The sequence below is a fragment of the Protopterus annectens genome, chromosome 4.part0 (assembly GCF_019279795.1).
Source record: "Protopterus annectens isolate FY-2018-M chromosome 4.part0, PAN1.0, whole genome shotgun sequence".
Classification (NCBI taxonomy): Eukaryota; Metazoa; Chordata; order Ceratodontiformes; family Protopteridae; genus Protopterus; species Protopterus annectens.
Genome location: NC_056733.1, coordinates 1,167,016,037 through 1,167,039,509, shown reverse-complemented (window position 1 = coordinate 1,167,039,509; position 23,473 = coordinate 1,167,016,037). Strand labels below are relative to the sequence as shown.

At 45.1% G+C, this 23,473-nt stretch overlaps 1 protein-coding gene across 3 annotated transcripts in view; it reads right to left on the bottom strand.

Annotated features, from left to right (window-relative positions):
- Window positions 1–23,473, bottom strand: part of CPEB4 (cytoplasmic polyadenylation element binding protein 4) — a 982,215-nt gene that overhangs the window by 66,446 nt on the left and 892,296 nt on the right. For all 3 annotated transcript variants that reach the window (XM_044069124.1, XM_044069125.1, XM_044069127.1), the window contains one exon: window positions 14,931–15,112. In XM_044069124.1, the coding sequence (XP_043925059.1) occupies window positions 14,931–15,112 (182 nt within the window). The remainder of the gene's footprint in view (window positions 1–14,930; window positions 15,113–23,473) is intronic.

Sequence of the window (23,473 nt, the reverse complement as noted above, 5' to 3'; positions counted from 1 at the left end):
ATGTACCACACTAGTGACATGGTGTCTGTGTATTGCAATCATGCCCGGCGGAAGAGTTCTGGAATGCCTGCAATGCCAGAAGAACCGCTCTCATCTCTAGGACATTGATGTGCAAATGGTACTCGCGTTCCTGCCAAGATCCTTAGATGGTCTTTCCCAGATAATTCCCCCCCCACCCTATCTAGGAAATGTCCGTGGTCACTGTGGCTACTGGTTGGGGGTGAGTGAACGACCTGCCTAGAATTATCTGCATGGAATGAAGCCACCAATGTAAGTCTTTCTTGCAGGAGTCTGTAATGAAGATCTTGTGGACATGGGTAACTCCTGTATGGACCACTGAGTGAAGAGGAGCCACTGTAGGACTCTTGTATGTAGACGTGCCAGAGGTACTAATGTTACAGCAGCTGCCACAGCGCTCAAGACCTTTAGAACCAACCTTGCCTTACTGTCTTTTTTGAGAGTAAGATGGACAGTTGATATTGCAGTGTCTGCATTCTGTTGTGAGGCAATTTTGCTACCATGTCTACTATAAACGTAATACGCTGTGATGGCAACAGATTTTTTTGAAATTTATAGTAATGCCCAGTTCCTAGCAAAGGTGAACGGTGGTGTCTTTTGCCTTGGTTAGTAGAAGCACAGTGGTGGCGGTCCAGAAGCCAGTCGTCTAAGTATGGAAACACCCGGAATCTAGACACCTCAAATGAGCTGTGACTACTGACATGCATTTGGTAAACACCCTGGGGGCTGTAGTGAGACCAAAGGGCACAGCTCGAAACTAGTAATGACTGACTCCCAACTGGAAGTGTAGATGTCTCCTGGATCGCCTGTCCATTTTTATATGGTAGTACGCATCCTGAAGATCGATTGAGCATATCCAATTGTCTTTTCAAAGAAAAGGGAGTACAGACTGCAGTGTCACCATCTAGAACTTTGATTTTTTTTACTAAATTGTTCAGCCTGCTGAGATCCAAGACAGGTCTCCAGTCCCACTTTTTTTGGAACTAAAAAGAACCTTGAGTAAGTTCCGGATCCAGTTTGGTCTGCAGGGATTTCTTGGATGACTCTTTTTCTTAGCAACTTTTGTATCTCTAGAGTTGCTTGATCCCTTTGACAGGGTGGAATTTCTGGGACTGATCTTGTTTTTGGGGGTGGGGTGGAGAAGGGTATGTTGTATCCTCCAGATATTACTGACTGTACCCATTTGTCTTGAGTGATATTTAGCCAGGCTTTTGGGTACAGTGATAGCATGCCCCAACTGCCTCCAGAGGTGGACAGGCGGGCACCCTTTCAGGAGCACTGGAAGGGTCTGCCAGAGAACATCTCTGTCGTCCTGATTTTGCAGACTACCTCTGCTGCGAGTTCGGCATCTTACATTGTTATTTCCCCCTCTGCCTCTGGGGGAAGACTCACCACGTGCATCTGGTGAAGCTCTGAGATTTGCGGAACCACATTTTCCAGCCATTTTGGCCTTTGGGATAAGGCCTGGTAGGGAAGGAAAAATGTACTCCCACGGCAGACAGAGTTTTGCCTGCATGTTTGCACCTGGTCAGATTCTCTTTAACTTTACGCCCGAACAAGGACGAGCCGTCAAAGGGGCATTAGTGAAGGAAGACTTGAAGGGCTCAGCAGACTCGCAAAGGCACATCCAGAAATGCCTTCTCAGAGCAGTTCCTGTACCAGCTGACCTACTTGCACCATCGGCTGCATAAGAAATGAGCCGCATAGAGGAGTTGACTACTGAATTTAAGGTAGCAAGCTGGGTGGTCACCATATCTGGAATCCCTCCAGCTGTGGAACCTTGGAGGATATCTTCTAGCTCCTTTAGGAGATCCCTCTGAAGTCTGGTAAAAAGGGTCAAACAGTTCAGTCATCTGAGTGTAAAAGCCACTGACGAAAAAGTCTGCTTACCATACCTGGCCATCGTTTGAGACTCCTTATTCAGTGGATGGACAGATGAAGTCTCTGCTACCTCCTTTTTGATGGCCGCAGCCACCACTATAGCATCTAGTGGGACACACCTTTGGTTAAAAGGTCTATGTCTGCCGAAGCCATTATAAATTTGTTGGGCCTCCTCGGAGTAGGTGCCACTGATTCTGGAGAGCCCCATGTCTTCCGACTAAATGTTGAGGAGCTGGTCGAAGAGCGGAGACACCCAAGAGGTGGAGGGTCAAGAATGAAATGCCCCCAGGTATATGGACTCATCTTTAAATGGGCGAGGGTCTTCCAGCCACCTGTCTGCTTCAGGATCTCTAGGATGTCTAAGAAGGAGACATCATCAGAGGGTGACCGTGGGGACCCTTCTGAATCATCCAAGTACATACCTGAAGTGAGACTCCTCAGGGGAATCTAGGTGTTTCCTCTTGGCGAGGTTGTGATTGGCAGATATAGGAATGTGAGCCAAGTTCTGATAGGCTGAATGCGAGAGAGTTGCATGCCTATGGACAGTGTTAGGAAGGACAAATTACTATTGAGTCCTCTTTTTATGAAAGTGATTGGAGGTTTATCCAACACGGAAGCTTACAATGCGGACGTTTTGGTCAGGGTTGTGACTGGTAGACATACGAATGTGAGCCAAATTCTGACAGGTTGAATGTGAAAGAGCTGCATGCCTATGGACAGTGCAATGAACTCTTAGGATTAGTTCTCTAAATGTTACTGAATTTGCATTTCAGACCCCATTGGGCTATTCTTCCTACCTTTTGATTAGAGAATTCGTCTCAATAGGGAAGAATCAGATTGGCTAATAAGGAGCTGTGCCTGGTTTTATAAATCGGATTCGTTGAAACAAAGCTTTGAGCTTTACAGCGAGTGCAACAAGAGGCTTGATTTTGAATGGCTGATGACGACCTAGGAAGGACGAATTATTGTGGAGTTTTTTTTATGTTAAAGTGATTGAAAGTTCCCTATAATACGGAAAATAATGTGAAAGTTTTGGCGAAGACTATAATTGGCAGACTTTGGAACATGAGCCAATCTTTGATAGGTCGAATGCGAAAGAAAAAGAAGTTATGTTCTTACCATAACGTTCCATGTGAGTTGTTCATCTCGCGTTTGTCTTTACACGTGGGTTCGGAGCTTATCCATTGGCTCAGAGTCGGCCGCTTTCCAAGCTCAAGATCTTTGAGTAGCTCGAGGCACAGTCCCTGTCCCATGACGCTCTCCTATCAACCCCAGATCTAGTTTGCTGAACCAGCAAGAAAAAAACACACTAAGCAACCAAATTATAAAAAATGTACATAGTACATAACTATTTACAATAGCTAAACAATAATCTGGCTGGAAAGGACGACTCTAGCAAGACCAACCAGACCACCAGTCATACCCGTTCTTCCATAACCTGGAGGGGGAAGGTGGGAGGGAGTGTAAGAACAAAGGCGAGATGAACAACTCACATAGAACGTTATGGTAAGAACATAACTTCTTTATGTGAAGTTGTTCAATCTCGCCGTTTGTTCTTTACATGTGGGTAGCGTCCCAAGCACCCTAATCCTGGGCGGCTCACGGGAGTACATTCCTGAGAATGGTGAAACCAAAGGAAGCCCTGTTCCTGGAGGCCCTGTCCACTTTGTAATGAGTGATAAACGTATGAGGTTTGGACCAAGTAGCAGCTGCACAAATGGTGTCCAAAGGTAGACGGGCTGCGTGGGCTAAAGACGTAGAAACAGCCCTGGTAGAATGAGCTTTCACCTCACGTTCTAAAGGTTGTTTAGCTGAAGAATATACAAATTTTATACAATCAGAAATCCATTTGGGCAATGTAACTTTGGATAACGAAAAACATTTCTTATTGTCTGCATAGGAAACGAATAGTTGATCAGATTTCCTAAATTCTTTTGTTCTGTCCAAATAAAACCTCAGCTGTCTGTAAATATCAAGCTTATGCAACATGTACTCCATTCTATTAGCATGATGTCTGAAAAAAGTAGGAAGGTCAATAGACTGGTTCAAGTTTGTCTCGGAGCAGACCTTAGGAAGAAAGGTTGGATTTGTTCTTAAAGACACACTGTCGGGGTAAAAGACTAGATATGGAGGGCCTGACAGAAAGTGCTTGGAGTTCAGAAACTCTACGCGCCGAAGTAATAGCCACCAGGAAAATTGTCTTCCAAGAAAGGAACTTCAAAGGACAAGATGATGCAGGCTCAAAAGGGGGAAGAATAAGTTGAGATATTACCAAATTCAGACTCCAGGGAGTAACAGGATGTCTGACAGGTGGCCAAAGGTGATGAGTTCCTTTCAAAAAGGCTTTACATAATCTGTAGGACATAATGTTAGAACCACTGCATCCCACATGGAAGTTAGATATGGCAGCGAATTGAACCCTTATCATAGAAGCTGCTGCACCATCGTGAAAGAGCGAAGTCAAGAATTCCAGAATACTATGAATAGGGGCGACATAGGGATCAATACCATGCTGGGAAGCCCAATGAACACATTGCTTCCATTTGCTGTTATAAAGTTTCCTGGTGGAGACTTTGTGAGAGGAAATTAAAATATGTTGAACTGCTGGAGACAAGTCATGTGATCTGGCTAGGTTGGGAAGTGGAGCAGTCAAGCTGTCAGTTTGAGGGAGACAAGAAAAGGATGAAGAACTCCAAACGAATGAGTCAGAAGGTCTGGCACTGGGTCCAGAACCCAAGGTTCTTCCACTTGGTATTGCTGTAGGAAGGGGAACCATATCTGCTGAGGCCAAAATGGGGTTATTAGAATAACAGTCCTTCCCAGGCTTCTGGCTTTCTGTAAGAATCTGGGGATTGGAGGGAAGGCATAAAGGAGACCTGAGGGCCAATCGTGTACAAGTGAGTCCCTTGCGCTGTCCCCCGGTGGAGGGTACAGGGCAAAGCAGCTTCTGCATTTGGCATTCATCGGGGATGCAAAAAGGTCGCAGCAAGGCTGGCCCCATCTGCGGAATATCTTTTCCGCCACTCGTTCTTTGAGGGACCACTCGTGAGGCAACAGAATGACTCTGCTCAGTTTGTCCACTATCACGTTGGATGACCCGGGTATGTGCGTTGCTATCAGAAAGCGCCCAGTGGATACAGCCCACTGCCAAACTCTCAGGGCCTCTCTAGAAACACCGCTCTCAACTCTACTGATGTGCAAATGAGATTCCATGTCTGATCAAGTGCCTTGGACAGTTCTTCCCTGAAACAGCCCCCCCCCCCCCTATCAGGGAAGCATCTGTGGTCACTGTGGCTGTGGGAGGGGGAAGTACAAATGGGCAACCTACAGTAACTTGGTGGCTGTTCAACCACCAAAGAAGGTCCTTTTTGCAAGTATTTGTCAGAAGTATTTTGTGTGACATTGGAAGCTGTTGATAAGACCACTGTGTGAATAGTAACCATTGGAGTATCCTCATGTGCATTCATAGGTTCATAGGTTCATACTAGGCTATCTGCCCGAGGGCATTTACAAGCCTAGCCCATCGTTTTGTGGCTTACGCCACCCCTTTAGTATGGGGAACTATACCCATTATTTTGCTGTGCCTCTGTCGAGCAGTGACACTGAGGTAATCCCTGGGGTATATCTGCGATCTCCCATCCATTGGTCAAGATTTCTCTTGAACAAGGCCAGCGAGGTGCTCTGCCTCACATGTACCGGGATTTTGTTCCACAGCATAGGGAGTCTTTGGGTGATGAATCTATCCCTCCAGCACGTCCTATTAATAGCCGTGTCGAGGTTTAAGTCTCCCGCCCTTGTGGCTCTGATGGATCTAGATTTTTGAGGTGAAGCATATTCATCAAATCTGGGTTTGACATGGCCTTGTATGTTAGGCAAAGGTCACCTCTGAGCAAGCGGTGGCGACTGAATAGAGCTGGAGTTCTTTCAGTCGGGCAGCATAGGACAGATTTTGAGACCCTTTATCCTTTTGGTGAGGAACTTTTGTGGCCTCTCCAGCTGCTGCAAGTGTCGGGTCAGATACATCCCGAATGGGGCATTGTACTCAATCATTGGTCTGATGAGTGATGAGTAAAGGGAGACTATGACCTCCCTTGATCTAGATGAGAATCCCTTCATGATAAGGTGGGCAATGTAGAAGGTCTTCCTAACTACTTTAGCTACATGGGTGTCGAATGACAGACTACTATCAACCTGGGTCCCCAGGTCCCTGACAACTTCTTCTGTGCTCAGTGGATTGCCACCTATTTGGTAGCTAGGGGTAACCTTGTTTTTCCCAAAGGGTATGACTATGCATTTTTTGGCATTTAACTTCAGGCCGTGGCTCTGGCACCAGTTATCCGTTTCTGTGAGACCCTTCTGAAGGATATCTGTCTCAGATGTGTTTTCTACTATGGCGCCCAGTTTGCAGTCATCTGCAAACTTTGTCAGCCATAACCCTCCTGTGTTTGCTTGTACTTGGAAAAGTAGATGCCAAACAAGAGTGGGCCCAGGACTGAGCCCTGTGGGACACCACTTGTGACAGGCTTTGAGTCTGACATGGCGCCAGCAACTCTGACCCTGTGGGTTCTGTCACTCAGCCAGTTTGCAACCCATCTTGTGATGTATGGGTTAACATTTAAGCTGATGAGTTTTTCAATGATACCCGAGTGGGGTATTGTATCGAAGGCCTTAGCCAGATCGAGGTAGGCTGTATGGGCTGCCTTTCCCTCATCAATGGCTTTGGTGACTGTTTCAAGAAGTCAACCAAGTTTAAAAGGCATGATCTGCCTTTGACAAAGCCAAACTGGGTTGGATCCAAAGTCTGCAAATTCCTATGTCTTTATTTATGAGGTCCATTATGATCCTCTCCATGGCTTTGCAGATAAGGCTTGTCAAGCTAATGGGCGGTAATTTCCAGGGTCGGTGGAGGCACCGCCTTTGTGAAGTGGGACCACAGTTGCAGTGCGCCACTCCTGGAGTGCGTATCCAGAGGTAAGACTTTGATTAAACAGCTGTCCTAGCTGTGGGTTTAATTCCTCATTGAGTTCGTGGAGCACACAGCCGGGGACACCATCAGGTCCCATGGATGCTGTGTTTTTGCTTTGGAGAGCAGTTCTCACTTGGGCTGGAGATGCTTGGGGGCTGCAATCGTTTGGTATAGATATCTCTCCTTTTGGGGGAGGGAGAAGTTTGCACTGAACCTGTCAGCCAGTATGTTGGCAATGTCTGTAGGATCAGTAATCTTCACATCATTTTGAACTAGTTCTGAGCATATCTGGGAGTTTCCTCCTAGGTTTCTAACATAGCTAAAGAAGGCCTTATGATTGTCTTTTGAGTCTTTAGCTATTTTTCTCTCGAAATTTGCTTTGGATGATTTTATGAGAGCTCTTAGTTTTTTACTTATAGTGATCAAGGGTGTCTTACCTTTTAAGGATTTTGCTCTATCTTGTAGTAGCTTCCTCCTTTTATTGTAGAGTTTGTTTATGGCTGGGGTCCACCAGACTGGACGCTTGCCTTTGGTACTAAGAGTCTTTGTTTTGTTTGGGATTGCCTTATCCATGCAGTCCTGCAGGTGCTGGTAGAAGGTGTTTGTAAGTGATTCAGCGGCTTGAGTACTGTTTTCTGCCGGCTCGGGGGCCTTAAAGGAGACCACACTAGTCTTTAGAAGTGTGAAGTCGGCTTTTGAGAAGTTCTTTACTGTGGTCTTTTTTATTTCAGGTGGGGGTGGGATGAGGACCTCCAGCGAGATTAGTTTGTGATCTGATCTCACCAGTGAGGGGTATACTTCCGGTGTTGAACATTGTGCTCCCATGTTCGTGATGATGAGATCAAGTATGTTATCTCCTCTTGTGGGGATGGTGACTAGTTGTTCCATGGCATTTGAGTTTATGAATTCCAGGAACTTTTGGGCTAGGGTGTTTGGGCTTGAGTAGTGTTTCCAGTCTATATTAGGGTAATTGAAGTCACCTAGTATGATGGTGTTTGGTGATACATTTATCCCCTCTAGTGTTTTCAGGAAGGCCATGTGAGGTTCCTGAGTTTGTGAGGGTGGCCTGTAACATGCTACAATTTGCAGAGCAGTCTTGCCTATGGTTAATTGCACCTGGATGGTCTCCGATGCATCGTGCGTTGCCACCAGTCTTGAGGTGTGGGTGTCCTTGATGAATATGGATACCCCCCCCCCTTTCTTGGTATTGTCCGGATTTTGGGGCCGGAACGCATGATATGAGGTAAAACCTGATAGCGCTGGGGTGCTCTCAGGAGCCTTGAACCAGGTTTCTGTCACAGCACAGACATCGATGTTCTCCATACTGAGAAGGGCCTCGAGTGCGTGCATTTTGAGATTTAGACTTCTGGCATTGAGCAGCATTACCCTTAGTTTTTTTCCTTTTTTGTGTTCTAGGGTGGTAGGTTTAGAATTTGAGCCTTGCCTAAAAAAGGCACTATGGGGGAGGCAAGAGCCTTTGCCAATATCCGGAATCCCAGGGGTGACAGGTGCAAGCCGTCCCTTGCGAAGCAGCGTGGCTTGTCCAGCATGTCATCCCAGGCAGACAGATACTGACTCATCCCAGAGGAACAGCTGTGAGTGTCGCGGCCATGGTGCCTAACAGCTTCAGAACCTGGAATGCCGGAACTCTCCTTTCCGTTAACAAATGGGACACTTGACTTAGCAAAGATATTACTCTTTCTTGAGGCAATCTGACCAGAGAGGTGGTGGTGTCTAGATCTGCTCCTATAAAGGAAATATGCTGCTACGGCAATAAAGCATATTTTTCGAAATTTAAGGTTATGCCCAACCTGGAACACAGGTTGACAGTGTAATCTCTGGCGCGAATTAGTTGATGCCTGTTGGTGGCAGTGAGGAGCCAGTCATCCAGATATGGAAACACCCGGAATCCTAAACGTCTCAGGTGAGCCATGACCACTGCCATACATTTGGTGAACACTCTAGGGGCTGTGGAGAGACCAAAGGGCAGAGCTCGGAACTGGTAGTGACTGGCCCTTAGCCAGAAACGCAAGTGATCTCTGGATGGCCTGGCCATTTTGATGTGGTAGTACGCATCCTTGAGATCTATAGAGGACATCCAATAGTATTGACTGAAGCGTGACCATCCGGAACTTTTTCTTTTTGAAAAAGGTGTTTAGTTTGCTGAGGTCTAAGATGGGCCTCCGGTCCCCTGTTTTCTTTGGAACTAAAAAGAACCTGGAGTAAGTTCCGGTTCCTATCTGGACCGCCAGGACTGGCTGGATGACTCATTTCTAGCAGCCTTTGAATTTCTATGGCTGCTAGATTCTGCAGACTGGGTGGAACGTCTGGGATTCTTGTACGAATGGAAAGGGATTCTGAAAAGGGAATGATGTAATCTCTGGTAACTATGCTTTTTACCCAAGAATATGATACAATTCCTAGCCAGGCGTATGGGTATAAAAGCTAAGCGACCCCCGACTGCCTCCAGAGCAGGATGGTTGGGCCTCCTCTCAGGAGCACTGATAGGGCTTGCCAAGGAACTGCTCCCTGTCATCCTGGTTCTGCAAACCCCCTCTGCTACCTGGGCAGTGTCTACCATTATACCCTCCTCATCTGCCCCTGGAGGGGGGTTCACTACGTGTGTTCTGAAAAGCTCCTTGGGACTTACGGAACTACATTTTTCCACCTTTCTGCCCTTTGGGGTACAGTCTAGTGAGGGTGGAAAAATGGACTGCTATGGCAAATAGTCTTTCTTTCCTGCTCACACCTAGTGAGTCTCTCTGACTTCAGGCCCAAACAAGGAAGAGCCATCGAATGGGGTATTAACAAAGGAAGACTTGAAGGCTTTTGCAAAGGAGCATAAGCGCATCCAGGATTGTCTCCACAGAGCTATCGCTGAACCTGCTGCCCGGCTCCATCCATCAGCTGCATAAGAAATGAGCCGCATAGACAAGTTCACGATAGAATTAAGGGTGTTAAGCTGTGCCGTCACTTTCTCAGAAACAGCATCATCTGTTTTGCCCTGCAGAGTATCTCCAAGCTCTGAAGAGATCTCATTGAAGATTGGTAAAGCGGGTTAAATAGTCGAGCGATTTCATTGCAAATGTTGCAGAACTAAAGATGCGTTTTCCCGTATCTGTCCATCATCCTAGAGTCTTCATTAGGAGGATGAACAGAAGCAGAGGTTTCTGACATCTCTTTCTTTGTGGCCGCCACCACCATGGCATCAACGGGGTCTCCCTTCGTAAGAAAAGACCTGTCTTGAGGGGAGGTGATAAATTTGTTAGGGCTCCGAGGGACCGGTTCCATGGAATCAGGAAACTCGCACGCCCTTAGAGTGACCAACTCCATTAATTCGTCAAAGGGCGGAGTAACCCAGGAGGTGGAAGGTTGAGACCCAAAGGCCTTCAGGAGCACTGACTCATCCTCAGTAGGGTTAAGGGACTGCCAGTCACCCCTCTGCCATAATATTTCCAGGATCTCTGCAAATGAGACATCCTCAGAGGAGGACCGTTGTAACCCTTCTGATTCCTCTAAGTCGGTGTTAAACAATGATGTAAATAAAGTAAAAAAAAAAACACTAAGAACTCCTAGAAAGTTCAGATCCCTGAACTGCAACTGACTACAAGAATTATTTGTATAAGGTCTTGACACAAAAACATTCAAATACAACAAATCTAAGCACCTATGAACAATGAGGGGATAGGGAATTAAATCTGACTGAGCACTGTCAAGTAAAACGCAACTCAAGAAAGGCTAAAGGCCTAGGGGCAACTGCTCCGAATTAGAAAGACAAAAAATAATAATATACAGTTAAAACTCACTGAACAACAATTACGAGAAATATGAAAAGTCTCACAAATATCAGATCCCTGATGGTCTAAATAAGTATATATTCTTCTAAGAAGAAAAAAAAAGGTTACTGGCCTGAGCTTCCTCCGAAGATCGTGCGATCCATTGCAACGGCAAACTAGATCTGGGGTTGGTAGGAGAGCATCATGGGATAGGGACTGTGCCTCCAGCTACTCAGAGCTTAAGAAGCGTCTGACTCGGAGCTGATGGATCGGCTCCGAACCCACGTGTAAAGAACAAATGGCGAGATTGAACAACTTCACATTTGCCCATCTATGGACAGTGCAATGAACTCTTGAGATTCGCTCTCTAAATGTTGCCAAATTAGCATTTTAGACCTTATTGGGCTGTTTTTTTAAATCTTTTGATTAGAGAATTCTCCTCAACGGGAAGCTTTTAGAAATAATTGGATTGGTTAATAAAGAGGTGTGTTGGACTTCATAGATTTGATTCGTGGATGAGGGAAGATGGGTTTGAAGTGCCGGTTTTTAATAGGGTTTTCAAACCTTGTTTCTATCACTGGATGAAGTTTTTATGCTGATTGGACAGAGGCGCTTTAAAAAAGCGACTTAAGGACTTTTGTTTTAGGATCTGATGAAGGCATAACCACCGAAAGCGCTTATCCAGTTCATGAAGTGTTGTTTGTGGAAATAAAGTTTTAATTTCATCGTTCGTATATCTGTGGTGGACTACCCGTTTTTTTTGCCTTGGATTTTGGGTTGAGTTTTACCTGATTCTTCCACCATAAGACGTTCCTGTATGAGACAGTGTAAAAGGGGAATCACAGAGTCCAGAGGGGGTAAGCTCTGAAAACAAACGGTTTTCAGGTACCACTGGATTTTCTTCATATGCACTCTGGCTAGGGAAAACATTGGGACAGTAACTGACATGAACTAGAGTCCTTAGGATCTCCCCTGCTGAGCACTGGCTGAAGGAGGCAAAGTTGTGGAAATAAGTTTGTAAGTCTATGTACCTTCTCATGAGGTATGCAGGCCTGCATTGTTTTTGCTGCAGGGAGGATTTCTTTGTAGTTGATTGTGAACCCCCAACTGAGACAGGAGGAAGGTGAACTGGAGATGCTGTAGAAGAATTTGTGGTGAAGTAGCTCATCAACGTAAGGAAAAATCTGAATCCCCTGGGTTCAGGGGGTGATTAATGGTGCCAAACACTTTGTAAAAGCTCTTGGGGCTGTGGAAAGTCCAGAAGGCAAAGCAGTAAACTGACAGTGAGATGAACTAGTATAAAACCTAAGGAATCTCCTGCAAAGGTCCGAACTAGTATATGGAGGTAAGCACCCTTCAGATCAAGGGATATTAAAGCCTGGGGCAGAATGAAAGGTAGAAGAGTGTGCAGTGCCGGCACTTTTAAGAAGGTGCTTAGTAAGGACAGATCTAGTATGGGTCTTTACTTCCCTTCTTTCCTAGACACTGAAAAGTCTGGCGTACACCTTTCCCACAAATTCTTCTAGCACTGGCTCTATTGTGCCTTGTACTTGTAGTTCCTGTAAAATGAGTGGGGCAGATGAATCTGATTGTGTGGAGGTATGCCATTTAGAGGCGGAATCTGTATTCAAAAAACATGGCATAACTATTTTTTTATGATAGATGGCACCCAATTATCTTTGATGATATTTTCTCAGGTTTGGAAAGACTGGGTCAGTTTTTTTTTTTTGAGAGTGGGAAGGTAGGGCTGGGGGGCTAGTAGGAAAGGAGGTTGTTAAACAGTCACAGAGATCTGTCCCCAAAGGAAGGTCTCCCAGATAAGGTATCCCCTTCTATGGTTTATCTGGGAATTTCTTTCTGGGACCCCTTCTGCATTGCTTTTAGCCCTAGTGTCCCTTCTGACAACAGGTAGGTTAGGTTGGGAAATTACTCCACCTAAGTACAGAGGTTAAAAGAAGCTGTCATGCAGTCCTTCACAGTTTTATACCCTGCTCTTGAAGGGTTTTGAAAGGGTTGGCAGCTTGTGGGCCAAATGAGATCTTGTCTAAAGGGGAATCCGCTATTTTTGCTTCAAGTCCTCAGGAATCGGCTGGCTACGTAATCACGCATACCTGCATATTACAGAGCCTGCAGCTGCTGCTCTGGATAAGGCTTTTACAGCATCATAACTACATTTAATGCTGTGTCTGGTCACTGTAGCCTGATTAAGTAAGGAAAACAGCTATTCAGAATCTTGCAACTCCACCACTACCTTAAAGACCTGAAAATGTATTTGGTTATTTAGGTTTGATAATTAGTAGTCCTGACTGCCAAAGTAGAGGTGGTATAAACCTTTTTACCCAACCTATCCATAGCCCTACTATCCTTGTGTGAAGGGAGGGCAATGGCATTGGGAAGGAGATTAGTAGGCTTATCAGACAAGAGGGAAGCTGCAGAAGGCTCTGCCACAGGATTTTAAACAAAATGTAAGATCCCCAGGGACTTTATAAAATCTGTCTGGTCTTCTGGGAACAGGATACTGGGAGTGAGGGGCAACACAGGTAGACTGTAAAGCATCCAAAAAAGCCTCAAAAACAGGAAATTCAGAGGGATGGGGCTGGGGTGCCCATTTCCAAAAAGCTGTAGCATCTTTTCTGGGGTCCTTATTATATGAACGAAAGATCAAGATCTCGAACGGCTGAAAAGTCAAAAATGCCGTTCTTCAAAATAGTTATTGTGGGGGGGGGGGCACCCCAATTATTTATACCAACTCAGAGACCGCACTACAGTGAGGAAAGGGCAAATTTTCTTATCGTCACTGTACCGCAAAACCTCACAATAGCGATCTCAAAGAACGGCATTTTCGACTTTTAAGCTGTTCGAGATCTTGATCTTTTGTTCATCTAATAGGGACCCTATTTTCTGCCTCACTGAGAACTGCGTAGATACCAACTCAAAATGTCTCTCTGACAGAACCTTTTTCTACTTGAGAACTGGGTGAGATGGAGTCCTCCTCGTTAGAAGGGACTTGGCCAGGAGAGTGCATTTGAGAGAAATAGGCCAGAGAATGGTTGAAATCAGAAGCCTATTCATCTTCAGAAGATGAATCTACAGCAATCTTTTGAAGAGTGGGGTGAAAGGGTTGAGAGGGGAAAGGAAAAGGCTTCAGAGTCTAAATGAATTTAAACCCTGAGAGAAATCTATCCATCCCTCTTCATACAAGAGAAAGGAGGAGGTCAGGGGAAGCAACATGTTAAGTTTTTTGATGCTTCTTTTTTGGTGTGATGTCTTGGCTGTACTAAAATCAGTAGCTTATTTCCCTGATGTATGTATCCTGATTAGTTCACATGGGTTCTGTTCCTTAACCAGAATCTGAAGGATGCCCTCTGTGCTCTCCAATATGATTTGCAGCTCACCTCTGACTGCAGAATCCTCATGTCAAAACCTCTGATGCCTTAATGGCCTCCAGAAGGGTCTTGGTAAAAGGCACCTGAGAAAATATTGGATGTACAGCTGGTTCTGAAACCAAAGCAGGTATGTTGCACTTGGAAAGGGCCGAGTCTCTAGCCTAGTCTTTTTAAACTTTTTCCTCCAGTGGTGGAGCTATGTTTGAGAAAGTGGAAATCTACCATCATGGAGTGAGCCAAGCATTTCGAGACACTGGGTCTCAAAGAAAGTGTTAAGGATGGAAAAACAGGACCACAAGGTTTTAAGTACAAAGGACTGGAAGATGGGACAAGCTTTATAGTCATCTTCCATGCCCAAACAAGAGACACTGGGTATTCAAGTCTTTGTATGGGATTTGCACTTGCCCCTCCTAGCGGATATCTAATATTAGTAAGAAAAAACAGTTCTGAAATATGAAGGACGGCACCCCAATGAAGAACTTACCCGAGTATTTGAAGCAACGGCACCAGTGAACAAAATAATCAGGCTGACAGATACTTGACCTGCATTTGGGCTGGCAGTGACAAAGTCTGGGGAATTGCACTTATACATCCGCCTATATAGTCCTACGCTTGCGAGATAAGATCACACACATTAGAAGTAAGATATGAGGAAGGTAAAGCTTTGGTACCCTGGTCGGACAACCCATATGTTAGGAATACTGCAACAGTGATTTCAGTCAAGGCATTCACTGTAATTCCTTTTCCTAAAAACGCACATTTCAGCTTTTTTTTTTCTAAATAAACAAACACATTTTAGGCAAATGTTGGTTACTTGAATGCATAAAGCATTTAAATGCAAAATAATAAAGAAAATCAGTACTGTGCATTAAACCATGGATATACACTGTGCTTAAATTTTACCCGTTTATCAATCTCTCCATGTTGTAACTGGACAAATCGAGCACTGATAGCAGCAATGTAACTTTGTTGATTTGAAAATGCAACCCGCCCTGCTCCTTTGGGATACTTCAATTCAGGGTCTGTATCTATCCCAGCATAGCATACTCCTCCATAAAACCTGTCCATTATCATAGCAAGTTCCACTGTAACAAAAAAAAATTGCAATTCAACTAAACGATTACATGTTCACAGTGACAACAGAATGTGTTAAAACAACAAAGATCACTGCATAAAAAAAAACACAAAGGAGAATACTATAACACTTGTTCTTTTTCTTAGATGCGGTAAAAAATTGTACAAATCTTTAAACATATTAAAGATCAAAGTTTATCAGGTTGAGTTTGATTTCTAAGATTCTAGACTAGCATCTTAAATCAGATTTCAAAAGATCTGTTGGAAAAATCCAAAAGTTACTCCACCAGTATGCAAAATAAAGAAGTTATGTACTCACCATAACGTTCCATGTTTGTTGTCCATAATCTCGCTTTCATTCTTGATGGTTGGGTTTGGAAATGAACATAGGTTCTGACTCAGCTTAATACTAAAGCTTGAGAGCTTTCACTGGCTCGAGGCTATACCCTATCCCATGATGACTGGTGACTGTTCCCCAAGATCTTGTTTGCAAACAATCACTAGAAAATTATCTAATCAGAAAACAAAAAGGGTAAAGATACAAAATCCTTAGCGCATGTCGAAAGAGACAAGAAGGGAATCAGAAAACTTTATGAACAATTCCAGAAATTCCTCTCAATCCTCCAGGAAGGGGAGGAGGAGGGTGGGATGCAAGAATGAAGGTGAGATTATGGACAACATACATGGAACGTTATGGTGAGTACATAACCTTTGTGTTATGTTGTCCTATCTAGTCTTCATTCTTCATGGTTGGGACAGCATCCCCAGCACTTTTCTTGGGTGGGTCAAGGGAATAAGCTCTTCAGAACAGTGGAACCAAAGGAAGCCCGGTTCCGGGAGGCCACATCTACTTTGTAAGGAGTAATAAAGGTATGAGGATTGAGCCATGTGGCTGCCGCACAAATTGAATCCAAAGGTAATCTGGCTTGGAAAGTGGTGGAAGTCGACATAGCTCTAGTTGAATGACCGCGAATTTTAACTGGCAGCTGCTTATGTTGACAGCTATATGCATAAATAATGGTGTCTGAAAGCCATTTAGATAAACTGACTGTTGAAACTGGCATCCCTTTTCTAGTCTCTGAGAATGAGACTAACAATTTGTCAGATTTCCTAAACTCTTTTGTCCTATGTAAATAGAAATATAACTGCCTATGGACATCCAATTGAAGCTTATATTCTGCCTTGTTGCCATAGTTGGGAAAAAAGACAGGTAGGTCAATGGATTGATTCAAGTTGGACTCAGAACATACTTTGGGCAGAAAAGGGTTTGTTCTAAGAGAGACTCTGTCTTTGTGGAAAACTAAATAGGGAGGATGAATAGACAGGGCTTGTAGCTCGGAAACCCTCCTAGCTGAAGTAATGGCCCTCAAAAAGATGGTCTTCCATGTAAGGAACTTTAGTGGGCAAGAGGAAGCAGGCCAGAATGGGAGGAGAATTAAAGTAGTCAGTACCAAATTTAGATCATAGGGACATGGTGGCTCTCATATTACAGGTCTTAATAGGAATGTACCCCTCAGAAAAGCTTTGCATAATCTGAGAGACATTATTTTCGATCCCATGTCTCCTACGTGGTAGTTAGATATGGCAGCTAATTGTACTCGTGCAGTAGCCTTGGTTGAAAATCTCTGCTAAAAAAATCTAGAATTGTGGGCACAGGAGCTGTGAAGGGGTCTATGTGATACTTAGAAGCCCAATAAGAAAACCTTTTCCATTTGCTAGCATAGTTTTCTAGTTGCAGTTTTATGAGAAGAAACCAGAATGCGTCGTACTGCCGGGGATATATTCGGAAGCCTGGCTAAGATGGGAATTGCAACAACCAAGCTGTCACCTTGAGGGTTTGGATGGAGGGATGGAGCGTTCCCAAATGATGCGTCAGAAGATCAGGCACCGGGTTCAGAATCCAAGGCTCCTCCTGGAGATGGGCGACAGATATGACGAGGCCAGTACTGAGCGCTAAGAATTAGTTTGCGACTCAACAATTGGGCTTTCTGTAGAACCTTGGGTATTAATACAAACAGGGGAAAGGCATAAAGAAGTCCCAGGGGCCAATCGTGAACAAGTGCATCCCTTGGTGACTCACTCGGCAGGGGGATTAGGGTAAGGTAGCTGCTGCATTTGGAGTTCATGGACGTGGCAAAGAGGTCACAGCAAGGCTGGCCCCAGTTGCGAAAAATGCGGTTCGCAATTTTTCTGTTTCAGGGACCACTCATGAGGCATAAGAATTGCCTGGCTTAATTTATCCGCTATCATGTTGGATTTCCCCAGAATGTGCGTTGCAGTTAGAAAACGTTAAGAAATTGCCCATTGCCATACTCTGAGTCTCTTGACACAGGGGGTAGGATCTGGTTCCGCCTTGTTTGTTGATGTACCACACCATGGACATATGTCTGTATCGCAATTGTACCTGTAGGAAGAGAGCTCTGGAATGCTTGCAACTCCAGAAGCACTGCTCTCATCTCCAGTACATTGATGTGCAAGTGGTATTCGTGTTCCTGCCAAGTCCCTTGGACAGTCTGTCCCAGATAATGCCTCCCCCCCAATCTGGGAAGCATCCGTGGTCACTGTAGCAACTGGATGGGGGAGAAAAAAACGGTCTGTCTATCGTTACCTGCGTGGACTGAAACCACCATCACATGTCCTCCTTTGCAGGTGCCCGTAATGAGGATCTTGTGTGACATGGGTAACTCCTGCATGGACCATTGAGCAAAGAGTAGCCATTGTAATACCCTCATGTGTAGATGCACCAGTGGAAAGTATAGTTGTGTACACTTACCATAAATGTAGATGTTAGAGTGTATTCACTGTTGCAGTCACCACATTTAGGTTACCCCTGCCAGGGTAGCCCTCGACCGGCCTGAATACCGGAGGCTTAGTATTTCTGCGTTGGTTGCTGTTGCTTCAGGACTGACATCAGGTCGTCAGTAGTATAAAGTAAGGCAGTCGACATCATTACATCAGTTTTTCTTGCCCTGTCAGGATTCTCAAGTGGGAGCCAGGTTCTGGTGGAAGAACCCCACCAGTAGAAAGTAAATACCAAAATGTCCCTTGTAAGGAGAGAGAAGAAAGAAGAGGGGGATGGAAGGAGGGAAACCAGGACTGCAATAGTGAATACACTCGAACATCTACATTTATGATAAGTGTACACAACTGTACTATGTTCTTCGTGTTTCACTGTTGCAGTCATCACATTTGGGTTGATTCCCAACGCTGAGAAAAAGGGTGGAGGCAGTCAATGAGACTAGGGGCTGGCTAGGGTGCTCTGCAAGGCTGCAGAGGCAAACCCCGCCCTGGATTTGGAGAAGATAAGCAGGTGGTAATGTTTGGTGAAAGTGTGAACAGATGTCCAGGTGGCAGCCTCCAGGATGTCCCTGGTGGGGACTCCTCTGAGGAAAGCTGCAGAGGTGGAAACTGCTCTGGTGGAGTGAGTCCTGACCACCTTAGGGGGAGCCTTTCTGTGCTGCTTGTAACAGAAATGGATGCAGTGTGCTATCCATTTGGAAATTGTTTGTTTGGAGATGGCTTTGCCCTCTGCCCCTGCAGCAAGGCTAACCAGCAATTGATCAGATTTTCTGAAGGATTTAGTCCTGTCTAGATAGACTCTGAGCTGTCTGTGCACATCTAGTGAGTGCAGGATCCTTTCCCCCTTGTTCTGTGGGTTTGGGAAAAGGGGGGCAAATGAATGGATTGGTTGAGAGCCACACTGGACACCACTTTGGGCATGAAGGATGGGCTAGTCCTAAGGGAAACCCTGTCAGCATGGAAGATGATGAAGGGGCTCCACAACCATGAGTGCTTGTAGCTCGGAGACCCTTCTGGCTAAAGTGATGGCCAGAAGGAAAGATGTCTTTCAGGAGAGAAATTTCAGCTCTGCTAAAGATGCTGGTTCGAAGGGGGGCAGGGTGAGCTTTTTCAACACAAAGTTAAGGTCCCAAGCTGAGGTAGGTGCTCGTCTGGGTGGCCTCAAGTTGCTAGCCCCTCCTAGGAATTGTTTGATCAGAGGGTGTGAGAAAAGGGGCTGATCAGTGGGGAAATGAGCAGAGATAGCAGAGGCATCAATTTTAATAGAGAAAAATGAGAAGACCACTGTGTAGCAGGTCAGCTAAGTAACCCAGGATGAGAGGGAGGGCTGTGCCGTATCGGCTCCCTTAGCCTGAATCCAGGTGCAGAACCTTTTCCGTTTGTCAGCATAAGGTGTTCTAGTGCTAGGGCATCTGGCCTCACATATAACATCTAGAACCTATTTACTGAGATTGGCATACTGATCGGTGGTTAGGGAATAAACCAAACTGTCTGCAATTGGGGATGCATGAATTCTCCTTCCCTATGGGTCAGAAAGGTTGGGTCTGAGGTGAGACACCATGGTGGCAGTGTGGACAAGCTGCGCAACAGTGGGTACCCAGTGCTGGTGAGGTCAGTCTGGAGCAGTAAGAATTGCCCTTGGTTTTTCTCCTTATTTTGAGCAGTACCCTGGGGATGAGTGTTAGTGTAGGGAAGGCACAGACTGATAGACTGACCCAGGGGAAGGACAGGGCATCCACTTTCAAAGCCATGCAGTGATGCTCCCTGGTGCAGAACTTGCTGATCTGATGGTTGGTGTGGGAGGCAAAGAGGTCGACCTTCGGGTGAAGGTTTTCTTTTGTCTAGCTGCCACTCATGTGGATCCAGAAGACTTCTGCTTAAGTGGTCTGTCAGAGTTTAGAGAATCTGGCAGGAATTTGGTTAACAGATGAAGTTGCATGGCAGAGGCTGTGTGCCAAAGGGTCATGGCCAGCCTGCAGAGAGGGTAAGAGTGAGTCCCTCCCTGCTTGTTGATATACAACATCATAGTGGTGTTGTCTGTTTTGATCAGGAGAGCCCCTGGGGATAGAAGGGGCTTGAAAGCTGTCAATGCATGCTGGACAGCTAACATATCTTTTTGGTTGAAGTGCAGATGGATTTGTTCTGGGCTCCATTGGCCCTGTATGTACCTGCTGTCCACGTGTGCACCCCAGGCATAGTCTGATGCGTCTGTGGTGAGGGTCTGGGTGGCGGGGGGTGGTGGTGGTGAGAAAGGTAGTTCCTTGTTGTGGGAGCATGCTGATGCCCACCAAAGAAAATCTTTTCTTAGGGAAGGTATCATGGGTATAAGAGTTTCCAGGTTTTGAGAGTGTTGACACCAAAGGCTTTTTAGGTACCACTGAAGTTTCCTCATATGCAGTCTGGCATATGCAATGAGTAGAATGCAAGATGCCATGAACCCCAGAGCTTGCAGGATTGTCCTTGCAGATAACTGGGGTCTGGTGGCTAGTTGAGAGAAGTAGGCAGTCAGTTAAGTTTGCTTCTCTGGTGTAAGGAATGCCATCTTGGATTATGTGTCCAGGCTTGCTCCTAGGAATATAATCCTTTGGGTGGGTACTTGTTTGGATTTCTTTTTGTTGATTGTGTACCCTAGGAGCTCAGTAGGGACTTTACAAAGGCCAGGCGCTGGAGAAACTTTTCCTGAATGTCTGCCTGAATTAGGCAGTCATCTAAGTATGGGTAAATTTGGATATTCCTTTGCCTGCAAAAGACAATGACTAGAGCCAGACATTTTGTGAAAACTCTGGGAGCAGTAAACAAGCCAAAGGGAAGTGCAGAGATCCTGCCCTGAAACATTTCCTGCACGATTCCCCTGCAGTGCTATAAATGACAACACAATTTAAGAACACGAGTGCACGTTAAAAAAATTAAGATTGCACCCCTTACTTTAGCTCTCCATTAAGTCAGACCAAAACAAAATGGTTACAAATGCAGATGATTTCTTTGGTGGGCTTGTATTGCTCACGCTGTGGATTGCATTGCATTACTGAAACTAAGTGGACATTCCTTAAGATTCCAAGAGCGGGATAAGTTATTTCTTACACTTATTTCACTGAACTGCACTTCTGAAACGCTTATAATTGTGCTATACAGTTGATCTACTACATTTTGCACTGTTTTTTATTGTTTCACTGCATTTAGGTACTGTTTTATACTGTTTAAACTGTATTTTTCATTGCTAGATACGGTTTCATTACTTTAGTTGCATGTTTACTGAATTACTTAACTGTAAACTGTTTTTTCATACTGAGGGTTGTATTTTCTGTTTGTGAGTGCTCTATCCGAGCTTTTCTGTGCATTTTTGATTTTTTGAGGTTTCTCTGTTCTACAGCTAGGAAGAGTAATAGTGTTCATTACTATAATTGTCTGTTTACAGTTAAAAGCATTCTCTCGAGTCTGCTTGCTCCTTGATCTGTTTTAAAAAAACTTTCATTTAGTGGCTACAGCTAGGAACCGTACCTTTTTCCCGCCCACCCTCCCTAGTGTTGTGTGTTCTTATACTTGGTGGCTTTGCAGTTGCCCGCCCATACTGTATATTTGATCTGTGACACTCCTCCCAGTCATGTCATTAGTTCATTCAATCTAACAGAGAACATTTGTGAAGGCCAACCCACTCAGATTCTTACAGTTGAATTAACTTCTGTTCCAGCTTTCTCCATTTCCACTTTTACTGAAAAAAAATCTAAGCTTCCCCCTTTCCTGTGGCAGGTCTTGTCCAGATATGGATTTTCTGTGTCCAGGACTGTTAGCGAGCTCCTAAGCCCTCCCCCCGCCCACTTAACTGGGGTTAAACTATTCCTGGCGCCATAAAGTCTGTTCTTCAAATTTTCCCTTGCAACTAGCCAGCTTTTTAGTTTTAGCACTCAAATCTGTTTCTTTGAGCTCAGCACTTGTTCAGAACTCATTGTAAGCACTAAAGTTACAAATTACTACAGCACTCAACTTTCCTCACTTGTCTCGAGGAAAACAGTTTTTAGCACTTAATAAATAAGCACCTATCCAGACATGTCTAAGGGTCAGCTCCCGGTGTTTTCTCTTGGGACAATGCAGCAATTGCCTCATGTACACAGACAACCCTCTCCTCCTACCACCCAACACTACGACCTGTGAGAGATGCACTTATATAGCCAAACTGGAAGCAAAGGTCTCTTCACTGAAGACTGGACTAGACAGTCAAGAGAAGGTAAACACTTGCACCATACCACACTCATCATAGTCCCTCAAAACCTACACCACCAAAACACACACAGAAGCACAAAACACACACCTACATTGGCGGAGGCTCTCAGTACAAATCTGCCCAAACAAGAGAGACCCCCAAAGCAGAAATGCAAGCAACCTCCACCCCCCAACACAACCCAAATGACACATAGCCCATATACTCAGTGTGCCACTCAACTACAGCCCATAAGGCATAACGTACCCAACACTCTAGTCACAGGTGACTCTATAGTCAGGCACACTGATGTTCCACTCACCAGGCTAAACAAGGAAAAAGTTACTGTTAGCTGCCTCTCAGGTGCCAGGATCCGCAACATAACGCACGTACTCAGGTCACTCCACAACAAGTACAAATATGACTCTGTCATTGTCCATGTTGGTGTGAATGACCAGAGACGTACCTCCCTGGACTACATGAAAATGGACATGGAGGAGCTCTCCGATCTTGTAGCCCAGGCAGGTATGACCCTAGCCCTGAGTAGCATCCTGCCATCACCCAGAATGATACCACAGTATAAGGACAAAATGATTGACTTTAACTGGCTAAGCTTCTGGTGTCATTCTAAGGGAATCCAGTATCTGTCTGCCTGGGATGACATGATCGACAGACCACGCTGCTTTGCCAGAGATGGTCTGTACCTGTCGCCCCTGGGATTCCGGATACTGGCAAAGGCTCTTGCCACCCCTACAGTGCCTTTTTTAGGCAAGGTTCAAATGACAAATTCACCACCCTAACAGGTACAAGCAAGCAAAATCTGAGGGTAATGCTACTCAATGCTAGAAGTCTAAACCTCAAAATGCACTCACTTGAGGCACTCCTTAAAATGGAGAACATTGACATCTGTGCAGTGACAGAGACCTGGTTCAAAGCTCCAGAGAGCACCCCTGCATTACCAGGCTATAATTCATACCACACCTTTCGGCCACCAAACCCAGAACGAAACACTAAAGGTGGAGGTGTGTCCATATTCATTAAGGATATCCACACCTCCAAGCTAGTTGCTCAGCATAATGCATCCGAGATTATCCAAGTTCAACTAACTCTGGGCAAAACCGCAATCCAGATTGAAGCTTACTACAGACCCCCCACCATGCCCCAGGATTCCCACTCTTTTCTTGATACACTGGAAAATATTAAGGTACAGCCCAACACTCTAATAATGGGTGATTTCAACTACCCTACCATTAACTGGGAAACCTACTCGTGTACCAACTCTTTTGCTCAACGTTTTCTGGAAATCATCAATTCCAACGCCTTGGATCAACTTATCCACACCCCCACCAGGATCAGCAAAATCCTAGACCTGGTCATC